At 46.5% G+C, this 13,714-nt stretch overlaps 1 protein-coding gene across 9 annotated transcripts in view; it reads right to left on the bottom strand.

Moving 5' to 3' along the window:
- tp63 (tumor protein p63) overlaps nucleotides 1–13,714 on the bottom strand; it is a 57,636-nt gene that overhangs the window by 1,388 nt on the left and 42,534 nt on the right. For 6 of the 9 annotated variants that reach the window (XM_039606328.1, XM_039606326.1, XM_039606330.1 and 3 more), the window contains 9 exons: nucleotides 6,289–6,475; nucleotides 6,085–6,200; nucleotides 5,667–5,776; nucleotides 5,449–5,585; nucleotides 5,179–5,261; nucleotides 4,972–5,096; nucleotides 1,459–1,604; nucleotides 1,051–1,198; nucleotides 74–167 (listed from right to left, as the gene is read on the bottom strand). In XM_039606328.1, coding sequence (XP_039462262.1) covers nucleotides 74–167; nucleotides 1,051–1,198; nucleotides 1,459–1,604; nucleotides 4,972–5,096; nucleotides 5,179–5,261; nucleotides 5,449–5,585; nucleotides 5,667–5,776; nucleotides 6,085–6,200; nucleotides 6,289–6,475 — 1,146 coding nt within the window. The remainder of the gene's footprint in view (nucleotides 1–73; nucleotides 168–1,050; nucleotides 1,199–1,458; nucleotides 1,605–4,971; nucleotides 5,097–5,178; nucleotides 5,262–5,448; nucleotides 5,586–5,666; nucleotides 5,777–6,084; nucleotides 6,201–6,288; nucleotides 6,476–13,714) is intronic. The other 3 variants (XM_039606325.1, XM_031730531.2, XM_039606331.1) reach the window with 2 other exon arrangements.

Here is a 13,714-nt window from a genome sequence, read left to right as displayed (position 1 = left end):
TTAGTATTCGCAGGGGGAGCCAATCTTCTCTCTAACCCATCAAATGACTCGTGTTGGATAGGGAAGGGCTCACCTCCATGTTATAGTTCTCAATCTGGTAGATGTTGGTTAGGCCCTGTGTTGTGAAGTAGTCCAAGCAGCCGGCGCAGCCCAACCGAATAAGGAAGCTGCAGGAGGAAGAGGAGGAGGAGCGCGTTAGAGTTTGACATTTTTAGAGGTTCTCATCAGAAATACGTGTGGACAGAAAAGTGGCTCGTTATGTTTGGAATAAAGCTTAAAGGTCGTTGTTCTGTTGACGCTCAGTCTAATTCTTGGACTCCACTAGTCAGTGAGGTCACCTTTACAATCTGCACGGTTATGTTTAGTTTCTATTGTTTTCTATTGTGTTGGCGTAATTATGACTTGACTGTTACCCCCTGTTACCGTTAAGTATTTGTAGGTAACTATAATTACACTGTCATTTCAAATAAATGCCATTAAAATCCATTTAACGAGAGGTGAAGCGTTACTGATCGTCTCAGGTGTTTGTTTCTGACAGTGGACTTTCCCGGTGCCCCCCTCTCACCACGCTGGCATTAAAACCAGAAAGTGGAAACGGACGTCACGCGCAGCTCGAGGTTTAAACCCGCCTCTGCGAGCTGCTTCGTTCCTCAGAGAACGCCTCCTTCCAAAGAATTTTTGTTGTTGTTATTGGGGTTTAATTTACTCGAGCGTACAAATCGTCCGAAATAACAGCAAAATGCACCGAATTGTGTCCAATCAGCGATCGTGTTGTCTGATCAGTGCATAGCTGCCATAAATCTACAGTTTTGTAGCGATGGCGAGGGTATGTGACTGGCTGAAAAGTGAGGGGGCTGTGCTTGGTGAAACCACTGTCAGAAAAAAAAAAAATGAACTAAAAAAATGAAAAACTGTGAAAACAAAGAGGTCTGAGGTGCGTTTGGTCACGTGATCAGCTCGCTGTGTGTTGTTGAGCCTCCAGAGCACAAAGTCTTCAGAAAGGACTAAAGGTGATGAGTGGATGTGTGGCGCTGTGGTTTGGTGAGGTACCTGGAGATGCTGCTGTCCATGGGGTATGGAGGAGGGGGGGTACAGTGGGAGGAGGGCACCAGGGGCAGCTGTGGCTGCAGGGCGTGTGTGGGGCTCAGTGAACTCATGTCGGCATTCATGGGGATGTGAGTGCCCATCATGGGAGTCACTGCAGAGACAAGAGGAGCTACTGTGAGCCTTTGGGGTGCGGGGGCGTGCAGAGGTCACTCTGTACTTGACTAATAATGCATCATAACAGGTCAGTGAGGAAGCTGCACTGGGGGAGGGGAAGTGAAGCGTTCAGGTCCCCTCCCGCCTGCCTCGACCCGCCATCTTTACAAAAAACCCGGAAACACGGGGACATTTAGGGGAGCGGGGGGCGTCTACGACCCGAGAGAGACAGGAGGAGAAAGAAGGGGGCACACTTACTGTCAGTGAGGCCTCCAGACATGCTGGACGGGGTAAGCGTGTTACGCTGCTGGGGGTTGATGAGCTGGCTGACGGAGGGCAGCTTGTTGACCTTTCCGGGGGTGGGCGAGGTGGAGCCGAAGGAGGGCTGAGATGACATGGAGGTTCTGGGGTGGGAGAGAGGAGGAGGTGATGGTTACTGACAGCATTCAGCAGAAAACAACATGAAAACATTTTTATTCTAGTGATACAGAAAAAAGAAAATCAGTATCTCCCCTGCTACTGTCACCAGACCCTCGCCCCAGGAAGATGGAAATATTACAAATATTTTACGCACTCTTTTCATTTGAGCTCAGTTTGAGAGACTCTACTGCATCTTAGTTTTTTATTGTTTCACTACTTTCTCCCAGAATTTCGCCTTCGACCACATGGGATATAAAAGATGGACGTAGGATCTGTTATGAAGCTCTCAAACCAGATGTAACAGGCGAAGGGGCTGATCAAAGTAAAAACCGGATGGCAACTGCACACTGATTCACTAACTGGCTATTATAGCACACCCCGAATAATCCTCTGACTCTAAAAATTATCATAATTTACAAAATGAGCCTCGTGTTTCACTCAGTGTGAGCTAAAAGTAGTTCCTGAGATCATCACGTCATCAGAAAAGTGTTTTCTGAGGTCACAGAGTGACACAGCTGAGGGATTTTTCCCAGCAGACTTAATCTCCTGCAGAGGAGTCGCCTCCTGCTGGACAGGTTTAAGAAACTGCTACGCTGGCTTCACTGTTCAGATCTAGCAGCTACATCCATCTTTTACACCAGGGGTGGGGGAACTCCAGGCCTCGAGGGCCGGTGTCCTGCAGGTTTTAGATCTCACCCTGGGTCAACACATCTGAATCAAATGATTAGTTCATTACCAGGCAGCTGGAGAACTTCAAGACATGTTGAGGAGATAATTTAGGCATTTAAATCAGCTGTGTTGGATCAAGGACGCATCTAAAACCTGCAGGACATCGGCCCTTGAGTTTCCCACTTACCCTGCTTTACACAGTCTATAACACAGGTGTCAAACTCCAGTCCTCGAGGCCCAGTGTCCTGAAACTTTTGCATGTGTCCCTGTTGCAACACACCTGAATAAATGTAGTAGGTCATTAGAGTCTTGCTAATGACCAGTGAGACTCCAGTGAGAGTGGGGGGTGTAGCAGAGCACACAGCACAGGACTACTCTAATCTCCAACAATAAAAAGGCTTTAGCCCCAATTTCGTCTCTTAACAGGCACATTTTCCAACAACACAACAGAGAATATCAACAGTGGGTGTCAATCACTGCATTTATCAAACCTGAAAGTGAAACTCTTAATATTAACTGCAGCATGAACTTTCTATGTTTTGACAAAAATCAGCAAACCCAAACTTAAAAACGGAGAGAAATTCAAGCCGAAAAAAGCCATTTATTATAATCTGACAGACAAAAGTGCAGCAGCCAAGTAAAATCATCTGTTTTAAACAGAACGGTTCACATCTTCCTCCGTTTAAAGAGATCTTTTATTGAGGAAAATGAAAAAACAAGCACACAAACTGTCCCGCAGTGACTTTAGAAAACATGACCAGCATCAGCAAAAAAAAACAACTCAAAATTTAAATCTAGAGATTTGAGTCCAGCTCTCACAACAATGCAAAGACGCAACACATTTAGTAAGAAATAAGAAATCTAAAATGATTCCCATCCGTTTCACAAGCAGGAGATAAAGTGGTGACTGAGAACACAAAGTACAGTCTTTATGGATAAAAATAACGCATGCAATTCACAAGTTCATTTACAGTTCAGTCTGTAGCGATTAGGAGGGGGATCACATAGGCCCGCAGCCTACTGAAACCTTCACACCGTCTGTCGTGGCTGAATAAAAACAAGACGTGATCATCCAGCATTTACAGCAGCAGCGGAGAGAGAAACAGAAAGTTCACATCCTCGGTGTAGAGTCCCGGGATGCACAGGAAGGAAGCAGGTCACAGAAATCAGAGTTGGTGAAAAGGAGGCAGAGTGGAGGTCCGTTTAAGTCGAGGGAGGAGGAAGAAGAGGAGGAATGTGGATTTCAGGAGGAGCTGCACCGCCGCCTCTGCTCTAATGCGGGTTCCAGGAGCTGGCTACCGAGACGGGTTTTTATCAGGCTGCAGGGAGGAACCAGAAAGAAGAGAAAGAGAGAGAGAGAAGAGCAGAAATAAGGGCTCACTGACAGAAAAGGAGGAGGAGGAGGAAGGAGCGACGGACCCCAGAGAGGTCCAGATGTACAGAAAACTACTCTACAAATGTTCAAGTTTGAGGTTCAGGAAACTCCTACTGTACTGCAGTAACATGTGTGTCCAGAAGATGGCAGTATGCACACACAGATCACAGCATTTTTACAGAATGGTGTTATTTGACATTTAAAGGGAAAGAAGGAAAGGTCTGAAACACTCGCTGTTGACAGAACCTTTTATTTCCAACACCGAATACAGTAATAAACTCCAACAGGTCAAAGGTTTTACAAAGAAAACTGGGAAAAGCATGCAAAAATGGACAAACGAGAGAAGGATAAACACCAAATCCCAAGATTCTGGGGGTTGGCATCAAAATCTAATAGTGTCGAATTTGAAAAACTCTTCAAAAATTCTGCACTCTCTGTCTGAAATTAAACGTCTGCTTTTTAAGCTCTTGTTAGTGCTGAAGGGCGGACAGGCAGCGAAAACACAAATAAAGTCAAAGAAAAACAGCGAGTGCAAGCACTACGTCACTGCGAGGCTGTCTGCCTTCTCTTAATGGGAAACTAGAACATAAGCAGTAATTATCATCACAGCGCTGTCAAACTATCACTTACTCCCATCTCCTCGTTTCCATAGCTTACAGTGAAAGAAGGGAGGCGGGGCGAGGACGTGTGCGTTTGAGACACTTTTAATTACGCCGAAGCCGATAGATGAGGCCGAGGCACGGATTCTGTTTGCTGCTGTTGTGTAAAAACTTGGCAAAGCACCCAAAGGCGTTACCGGGAACCTTCTGGAAGAGTCTCCCTAACAAAGCGCAGCCAGGTACATTTGTCACGATTCATCAGCGTTGGCTCGTGTCCCATGAGAGAGAGCAAGAAGGAGGAAAGAAAATGACAAAAAACCCCAACAAAAAACAGCTTTTGCTTGGACGCGAGGCTGAGCTGATTCTGAGTAAATTCTCAGCTGCTGTGAAACGCTGGCTAACACCTACTCCAGAGCGTTTATTATCAGCTCTTCTAGCTGCGACGCTTCAGCGGCGGCAGTAAATACAATCAAGAAATCTCATTTATCAGTGCAATCCACAGTTCAAGCAACAAGTGAGCCATGTTCAGTCAGTTAGTCATCAGTGCCCTGCGTTCGAAAGACAAACAAACCTCCACGCAAGCAAAGAAGACGTTTACTGAGGCAGAGAGTGCAGCTGAATGCAAAGAAACAGTTGAATTCAATGGTGAAGCTTGCCCGTTGTGCACATCTGTGTTTCACTCCACCAATAATCTGTTCTGGTACTCACTGTTTCTGCAGGAGGTTCTGCTGCTGCTGTCTGTATGACTCTATTGTGTGCTGCGGCAGGAACTGCATGAGTTCCAGCGACTCTTTGATTTTTACCAAAATCTCATAGATTTCACGTCCTTTAATCTGAGGGGAACAGATAAGACGAGAGGTCAGCGAGCAGCTCAGACGTACTCCGAGCCATGTGAGACAGCAAAGCCACACTTACAGGCAAACAAAAAACTTCCTCATCTGTGGATCTTCTCTTCTTGATGGTGGACATCTGTATGCCGTGGGAAACCTGTCGGAAGGCTGAAAAAGAGAAGAGGAGAGCGTGAATACAGCGGCCGCCGTGCTAAAGAGAACAAGTCGACCTAAGACAGAGCAGGAGGGGGAAGAAGCAAGGGGAAAGGCGGGTTAGTGAGAGTCCTCGACGCCGGCTGCATGTCGAGGAAGACCAAAAGCACGTCAGCCCGTCACCAGCCCCGGCCCTACTTACGGCGTTTCGTACCCTCACTGCTCTTTGTGGCGTCCGTTACGTGCTGCTTGCGGATGCTGTCCTCGTCGGCCTTGCGATCTCGGCCCGGGCAGGCGCAGATCCTGGCTTCGAAGCAACGGCGCCCTAAAACCTGACCGCTGGGAGACAAAGACAGCCTCGGTCAGAAACAAAGCACGGCCAACGAAGGGGGCGACGGAGGTGGCGGCGGCGCGGCTTACTCTCTGGTTTCCAGGGTGACGATGATGAGAATCGGGCGCCTGTTCATTCCGCCCACGCAGCTCGAGTTGCACATGAAATTGTACAGAATGGTGGTGAATTCTGTCCCCACCTGAGGAGGAGAATGAGACTGCAGGTGAGTGACGGCGGCAGGCGCAAAAACAGAGGTCGCATTTGGACATATTTCAGGTTTGGGGAATTTAAATTGGTTTAATTATGTAGAATCCAAATGTTTAATCAGTATTTGAAAAATGTGCGTTTTTGCTGAAAATTGAATTTGAAGCTTTCATGGCGGCACTGAAAGCTTTGATGGAGATGTTGGTGAAGTGTTGAGCAGCTGAACATGACAGCGAACTCGCTTTCTGTCGCCATCCGAGTCGAGTGTCGCTTGGATTCCCTGTGGGTTGATGGACAGCTCACCTGGGGAGGCTCATAAGGAACCAGGACGCTCTGTCTCCCAGTGATGGAGTCCTCCACGTACTGGGCGTGGCTGTTTCCCTCCACGCGGATCAGGTGGCTCGGCGGCGCTATCTGACCTGGAAGCAACACGAGTCGTATGGTCAAACGCCAACAACAAACAAAGATGGCCGAGGTGAAACATGAGGCGGTGGGATTTTGACTGACCGTCATTGAATTCGCGGCTGAGCTCGTGGTTCGGGCAGCGTTTCACCACCTCGGTCACGTGTTCAGCTTTTTTGTAAACAGGCATGGCTCTGATCACGGCACCCTGGGGAGGAGTGGTGAGCACTTTGATCTGAATGGGACATGTCTTGGCGATCTGGCAGTATAACTTCTTCAGTTCGGTCGAATACTGCAAAATAAAACGAGAGAAAACACAAAAGATTACAGAAAAGTTTTGATGGAGGGATCGGTGCTTAAATTTTAAAGCACAGATTGATCACAGAAACACCCGAGACGTGATGGTAAATGGCTTTTGGAAACCTTGTTTTGGTGGAAACTTTCAGATTCCTGGTGACCAGTAAAATTTAATTAAACTAATTTAGCTTAAAAATAAGTGCACAGCGGTGTTTGAAGGACTTTGGTAACACCTGCTGCCTCAGCTGTGCACTTCTGGCTCCCCTGAAGCAAAAAGGGTTAAACTGAAGACTGTGATTATGACCCACTTAAATAAACACACACACAGCACTCGGCCCTACAAGTGAGTATTGGCCAACCTCAAAGATGTCTCACAGACAGCCTCTGGGACTTCCGAGGAGCACCATAAAATGGACCCCTCCAGGGGCAATTAAACAGGGCCTGGCTTTCATCTTTTTTTGGGGTGGGGGTGGAGGATGCTCTGTTAAAGCATCTGATGGCCACTCATCACACAGAGCAGCTTCTGAAGCGCCTGGCAGGCTGGAGCTGCATTAGGCTGAGTGCAGGTGGATGACAACGGCTCCGAGTGACGGAGTGGAGGGCTAATCGCGGCAGTCACAAAAGATTCATCAGCGACGGGAGCCAAAATGTGATGGCTGATCACACAAACTGGCTCAGGCTCAAGTGTGCAAGCCAGGAGTCTTGAATAATGGATGCACCTTGATCCTTGGCACTGTTAGAAGCGATAACCAGTAAAGGCATCAGAAAGACCGAGTTCTTACTAATAGGCACAACCCAACTGTGTACACAAGCCATTCAAATCACTGCTGTGCAAGCAGAGCTTTAAATCCTCTATGTGCACAGAGCCGAGGGTGGAGGGGCGGAGGGGAAATTTTCCTGTCAGTTTCATTTCTGAGTGATGAAAAGTGAACATTGTGAAAACTGCTCGGGGCTGTGTTCGGGAACAATGCAACATAAAATTGCACCTCTATTAAGTTTGCTTCCAATGAAAAGAAGCTCATCCCAGGAACCGTCTGTGCTCACTTTAAATATTACACAAGCTTGGCACGGACATTTTCTGCTCTTCTCCTCAGGCGCAACCTCTCCTTTCATCAGGACAAACCTAAAAGTGCACCTCCCCGTCTCTCCCTTATGCCTGCATTTCGCCCACTGATGCAGTCTGCTATTAAACGCAACTTTTCACATGTGCTGCTTTCCTCAAGTGACCCTCTTATAGTGACCCAACACCAACACTGCAGCGCTGATGTTCACTGCTGGGAAATATGAATGCAAAGCAGAAGATATTTTTAAAAAAACCTGCGTTTTGATTCGTGCACAAGGACTCGATAGATTGACCGATGAGGTCTGGGACATGTACATCAACACGACAACTGAACTGACTCTTCCTTAAAATCAAAGCGGCCTTCTAGCAGCTTAAAAAAATGCCTCCAAGATGAATGGCTGTAGTTGCCCCCTCGCTCCTAACCTGATACTCCCCGTACGCCTCTGTCAGTCAGCTAAATGAGGTGGAGAAGCCAAGCAGAGAGATGGAGGAAGGGGGGCGAGGGTGTGGAAGAAGAGCAAAAGAGAAAGAGAGAGGTGCTGTGTAAAGGGTCTGCACAAATCTGAGCCTAAAGATCTAATCGCAAATGTTAGGCCAGAAACACAAAGTTTGTTTAGATGATATCCTACAGTTTCAAACACACGCACGCACGCACACGCACACACACACACACACACACACACACACACACACACACACACACACACACACACACGAGTGGCCCATCCCAGCCCTCAAGCTACAAACTTTGAGTACACAGCTCTGTGCTGCTGCTGCTGCTGCTGTGTTTGCTCAGCAGTGAGAGCAGGAGCTGCTGCTGCTGCTGATTGCTGAAAGCAGCATGCGGTTAAAGCCAACACTGTTCAGGGTGGAGGACAGCCAGTTGACTGATGGGGATTCAGTGGCTCACACAGGGTGCGGCGCTCAGGTGTTAACATGTAATTATGAGCCTTTCATTGGTCACAATGTGAATTACACGGCCGAGGAACACAAGGCGCACAATGCAGAGCCGCTTAATCACAATCATTTGAAAGAAAACTTCTGCGAGTGTTTGCAGGAAGCACACGTGATGCATTGTTCAGCTGGCACAGGGCAAAATAATAAATGACCTAAAGTGGCTGTACTTTTAAATTCCACGCACACATCTGGAAAGCTCAGCTGGAAAACACTCACACACAGCTCGCCGCCGTGCGGACACAACACTGCAGCTTTCAAGCTACAATGAAAATGCATCTCTGGGATAATCTGACTACACGCAACATGCAATTTGTTCTGATACTCGGACATAGAAAGTAATTGCACACATGCAGCCAGCGCACACAAACACACAGCACAGGAACACAGAGACACACACTTCCTGTGTTGCGCAGGTTGGGGCAGGCCCACAGTTGTAGCGTTCCTTTCTACCTGACAGGCGCTGCGGGCGCATGCAGAAGTCAAGTCCTGACAAACATCAGGCCTTAAACAAGCAACGTTTGGCGCCTCTGGTCTTGTCTTCTTCATACCTGACATGTCATGTCATGCCTACAGCGTCTCCCAAACCTGTTTAATTCAACAATAATCCAAAGAGTTTTTTTCCTCCCTCGCTCTACTTTTCTCTGAAACTGAAGCAAAGCACCTGCTTCTTAAATCGAAAACAGGGCGAAAAGTTGAACATTTTAGAGGACAATCTGTCTGCGAACGCTCGGCCGAAGCTATCAGCACCAATCTTGACCACCCAATCTCAGCGATGACACCTGTCCCCGGGCAAACCTGTCCACCGACAAGCAGCATCACGTAGCCGGTGTTGAAAGAGTCAAACATGTATCTGTCCCTCTTGGGATTTGCCAATCAAATGTCTTCAGCAGAACAACTGTAACTTCAACTTTAAAACTGAAAGCACAACAGGTGGGAAGAGGTTTGAGGAAAAAGATTTCAGGTGAAGTGCAACGGAAAAAAAAAAAAATAAAGCAATCGAGGATTTTCTCCTTTTCTTTTCAGATGCAGAGCAGCCAAAGTTTGCTAAACATGCTTAAAATTATTTTCAAAAACTGTTTGATCTGCTTATCCTTGAAGGAAGCGTTTGAGCTGCCAGCACTTTTTTGTTGTTCCAACCTTCAATTATAACACAACAATGATTTCTGTGTTGAGAGCACTCCAACAAACTCAGTTTGGTGAGGTCTGATCCAAATTCCTCCTTTTCCCCCTGATGACAGACTAATATCTGCCTTTTATATTTATACCAACGCAGCGTGATCCTGCTTTCTGTTGCTGTAAATCACTGCTGCAGGTATTCTGTTTGTCAGAAGGCGGAAAAAAAAGGAATCTTGTAACTTAAACTGTAAGAGAAAGGGCTTTTCCGTGAAGATTATGGAGAAATCCCATAGCCCATATCATAAAAACCTTTTCAACTCTGCCTTTTTAAAATTTTCCCCTCCACCTTTTCCCATCTGTAGCTTTCAGGGTTTGTCTCTCTTCGACGGGCGAGTCGTGACAAGCTTCTTCACACAAACAAGTCTCAGCCCCATCTCGTGAGGCGTGGGACGGGCCCGCAGATGTTCCATGGGCAAGTCGCGTCTTGCCGCCTTTCGCTAGAACACTCTTCTCTTTGAGCATTCCTCCTCCTCCTCCTCCGGCGCAATGTGAGATGCAACCATCAAGCTTAACTCTCTCAAAAAAGACAGAGCCCACTCCAAGAGCACAGGGTTCAGGAAAGAGGCACACAGTATTTACACAAGTATTATCTACAGGCCCTCAATCCATTACTGTAATCCCCCTGGGCTCAACAGCGTCCCAGTGATAGCCCGAACCATGACATTCCTCTCCTTTGACTAAATATGGTGGCAGTTAATACACACAGCAAACACAACCAGTCTTTACCCTCACAACAATGGCTGCCTCCTTTAGCGGCGCAAAGAAGATGAAACATCTCTAAACTTGTGTATTCATTTGACCCGTCGACTGTTTTTCTCTAACCGAGCGCTGGGGGAGGGAACGCCGTGCAGGCTGCAGGAGTGCCGGCAGGAAAACCGTGTGGGAGCAGTTTCTGGGAAACACTGACGTGTTGCACCTTTTGCTGTGTGCCTCATCCTAGACAGGAAGAGGTTAAGGTGTGGGTTAGGGATTAGGCGTGGCTCCATAAGAACAGTCATCAAACAGTACAGTACACAGTCCACTAAGTCCCCGTGGAAGATCCCACAGGCCTTCAAAAAGGGGGCATTAGCGGATCTATGCACAGAGCAAAGCTGCAGTGACATCTACGGTGGCTCTCTGCCATCAGTCCATCAGTCCAGCAGTTGAGCTTATTGGGCTGAGATTATGGGAGCTTTACGAAAGATCTCCTGAGATCAGGAGAGGGAGCCTCCTTTGAGATGGGAACCGACGCTGTAATCACTGTTCTTTAGAATCAGACTGGAAGCTGCAGCCAGTGAAAATGACTCTCTCTATGAGCCGATCTGGAAATCAACAAAACGATGTTCGGCGGGGAAAAGCTGTAACGAATCCTCTCTGACAGGATCAACTGCATTTCAGAGTTTAGTGACATTTAACCTGGCTGCGAGGTACAAAAACAACAACAGAGCATGTGGAACCAGCCCGACCTCACAGAAAACATTACCATCAGTCACGTGCTGGTCATCATTTATTCGTGCATTATTGTTTTCAAGGCCAACTCGAGATGAGGGCTCTAAACTGGCAGTAGCTCTAAACTCTAAGCAGTGCAGCGCATCCACTTCTTGGCTCTTATTTATTTATGTATGGTCAAAATAAAACTCCAATTAAAAACAGTCATTAGCCAAGAAAGCAGTCTGTGTGTTTGTTTTCATGGACATAAATTGTAACAACAGGAAGGACGTGTCATGTTGCAGTAAATAAAGGAACCAAGGAAACCTGCCCGCCTCTGTTACCACAGGGAAATAAATTGACATTGAAGTCAAACGTGTATTTTAACTTCTCAAATGGGCTCACTTACTTGTTCCCAGTGCAATAGCTTTATATCAGCTGCACATTTGCAATCTCCACCAACACTGGTGGCCAGTTGAGGAGGATAATGATGGTGGTGCTTCAGCTTTGAAACAGGAACAGCTTAGAGTTGAGCTAAAGCTGTCACCGAGGGAAGTGAACAAGCTTGTTGCCGATTATGTGGTGCTGCTGATGTAAATGTCCAACTGGCTGCACAGCCTCTGTGCACAGGCTGGTTATCCACAGGTGTGCAAAGTTGTTATTCTTGCTAATGCAGAAGTCATCTTAATGAGGTGCTTTGCACAAAAGGTGTTGCTAATTACTTTCTGATTTTGTAATGCTACCCATCCTTCGTTAGGAGAACAAACTTTATTTCGATTGGTTAACTGCACAAGACGATGTTGCACAACAGCACTTGTTTGTGTTTACTGCTCTCATATTTTAGCTCTCGTGCCCATTTCTTATCCTTGTGGAGACTTTGGGCGACTGCACTTTAAAAAACAGAATTTATAGAAAAAAATCATATTTTATTGTATTTTTAATGTTTTTTAAAACACTGAACTACTACATAAAGTTAAGTCTTTAATCAGTGCAATGATTGTAAGCAGCAGTCCCTGACTTTTCCATGTTAAGCCAGACCAATCAAACCAGTCTTGCATCATATGTTATGACTGTGGGACACATCGTTGGTTCCCTGCATGTGTCTACGATGGGACGACTGCGACTGGGGCGTGCCGCTCACAAACCACAGTGTGAGCCACCTCACGGTTGCACATCAGACAAACACTTTTGTTTTTGGACTGAAAATGAGAGGGATGACTGAGGCACTGTGGGAATTGGGTAAATGTCACGATCCCACACTCGGCGTGGCCAAGGAGTAAGGCGAGATCGCCCAGCACTCCCTGAGTTTGCCTGGGAGCTACAGCACGTTAAATTCGGTGCATCAATGCGCTCAGCAGGTTTTCCTCAAACGGCCCGCATTTTTGACTGTTAATTGGAAATTTTTAATAAATATTTTTCTCTATTAAGTGTTTTCTGCTTCGTTATGTAATAACTGACATGTCACAAAGTTACTTCACCCAGATTCTGTATGTGAACAGACGGGGTTTCCTTTGACGCCCGTGCCGTCACTCGATGATGTGACAGCTGTCCCAAATTATGACGCAGGGACAAAAAGCCGCCGCCAAATTCGTCCGCTAGAGTGCATTAGCGCACCGAACTTGCGCCTCTGTTCCTGCGTCGCCACACAGCACACACATTAACAACCGAGCAGGCGGAGCACTGATGCAACAGCTGTCCCTCAGCCCTGTGATGCGTAATGACAGAGCGAGAGGAGCCGGTTGAGTCGGTTTAATGAGCCGACGATGGTGACATCTAGCTGCACGGGACAGGAGCAACGATTCAACCTGTTTACCTCTGTCATCAACACAGCATCAGTCAACTTTACCCGACTTCTGAGGAAAAGGGAAATTGCACTTGAGTGAGGTCACTGTGAGATATATAATAAAAGTTTAATCCTCTTCATTTTCACTTTAACCAGCCACACATGCAGGGCTCTGGTTTCCTGTACAAAGTTGTTTTTGGTGCTTCGTCAAGACGTTTTAACACTAAATGACCTGCAATGCTAACAGTTTTGTTAGCTGAAGTTAACAATTTCCAGACATTTTTGTATCTAAAATGGTCCAAATATGAGAAAATAGCACATTTTCTGTCAAGTAAGACAACTCAAGTTAACACATTTCCTATCACATGAATGAGCGCATCCATGATTTTGACAGTGTATGCAGTGAGATCCTACTCTTCCCCCTGTCAGTGAGAAGTTAACTGAAAAACCCTGAGGTTCAGTCCTGATGTAAAAATATCTCAGGTGACATTCTTCCCAGCCAGAAGTCAGATAAGAAGTTCATAGGTGAAAGTGTCTCTTTAACCTCCACCCCGATAAATCATCACCTCCTACAATGATGGGTTACGCTGACAGGTAGCACATTTAAGGGTCTCTGTGGGCTTAAATTTATTACGCAATAAAAAAATGACAAAAGCTTTCATTCTTTTGTAGCTATAAAACAAAAGTCATATCTTTATCTTGAGTGCTGATGGTTATGATGTCTAATTAAAAACACAATTTATGGAACATAAGATAAAGAAAACATGAATGCAGCCTCTGTCCAGCAGGACAGGAACGATGGGAGATGGTGTAACAGAGTCTTTCTTCCTCTTCTCCCTATTTTCAGT

The sequence above is a fragment of the Oreochromis aureus genome, linkage group 23, assembly GCF_013358895.1.
Source record: "Oreochromis aureus strain Israel breed Guangdong linkage group 23, ZZ_aureus, whole genome shotgun sequence".
NCBI lineage: Eukaryota > Metazoa > Chordata > Actinopteri > Cichliformes > Cichlidae > Oreochromis > Oreochromis aureus.
Note: the sequence above shows the minus strand (reverse complement) of the source record. Positions and strands in the feature narration are given on the sequence as shown.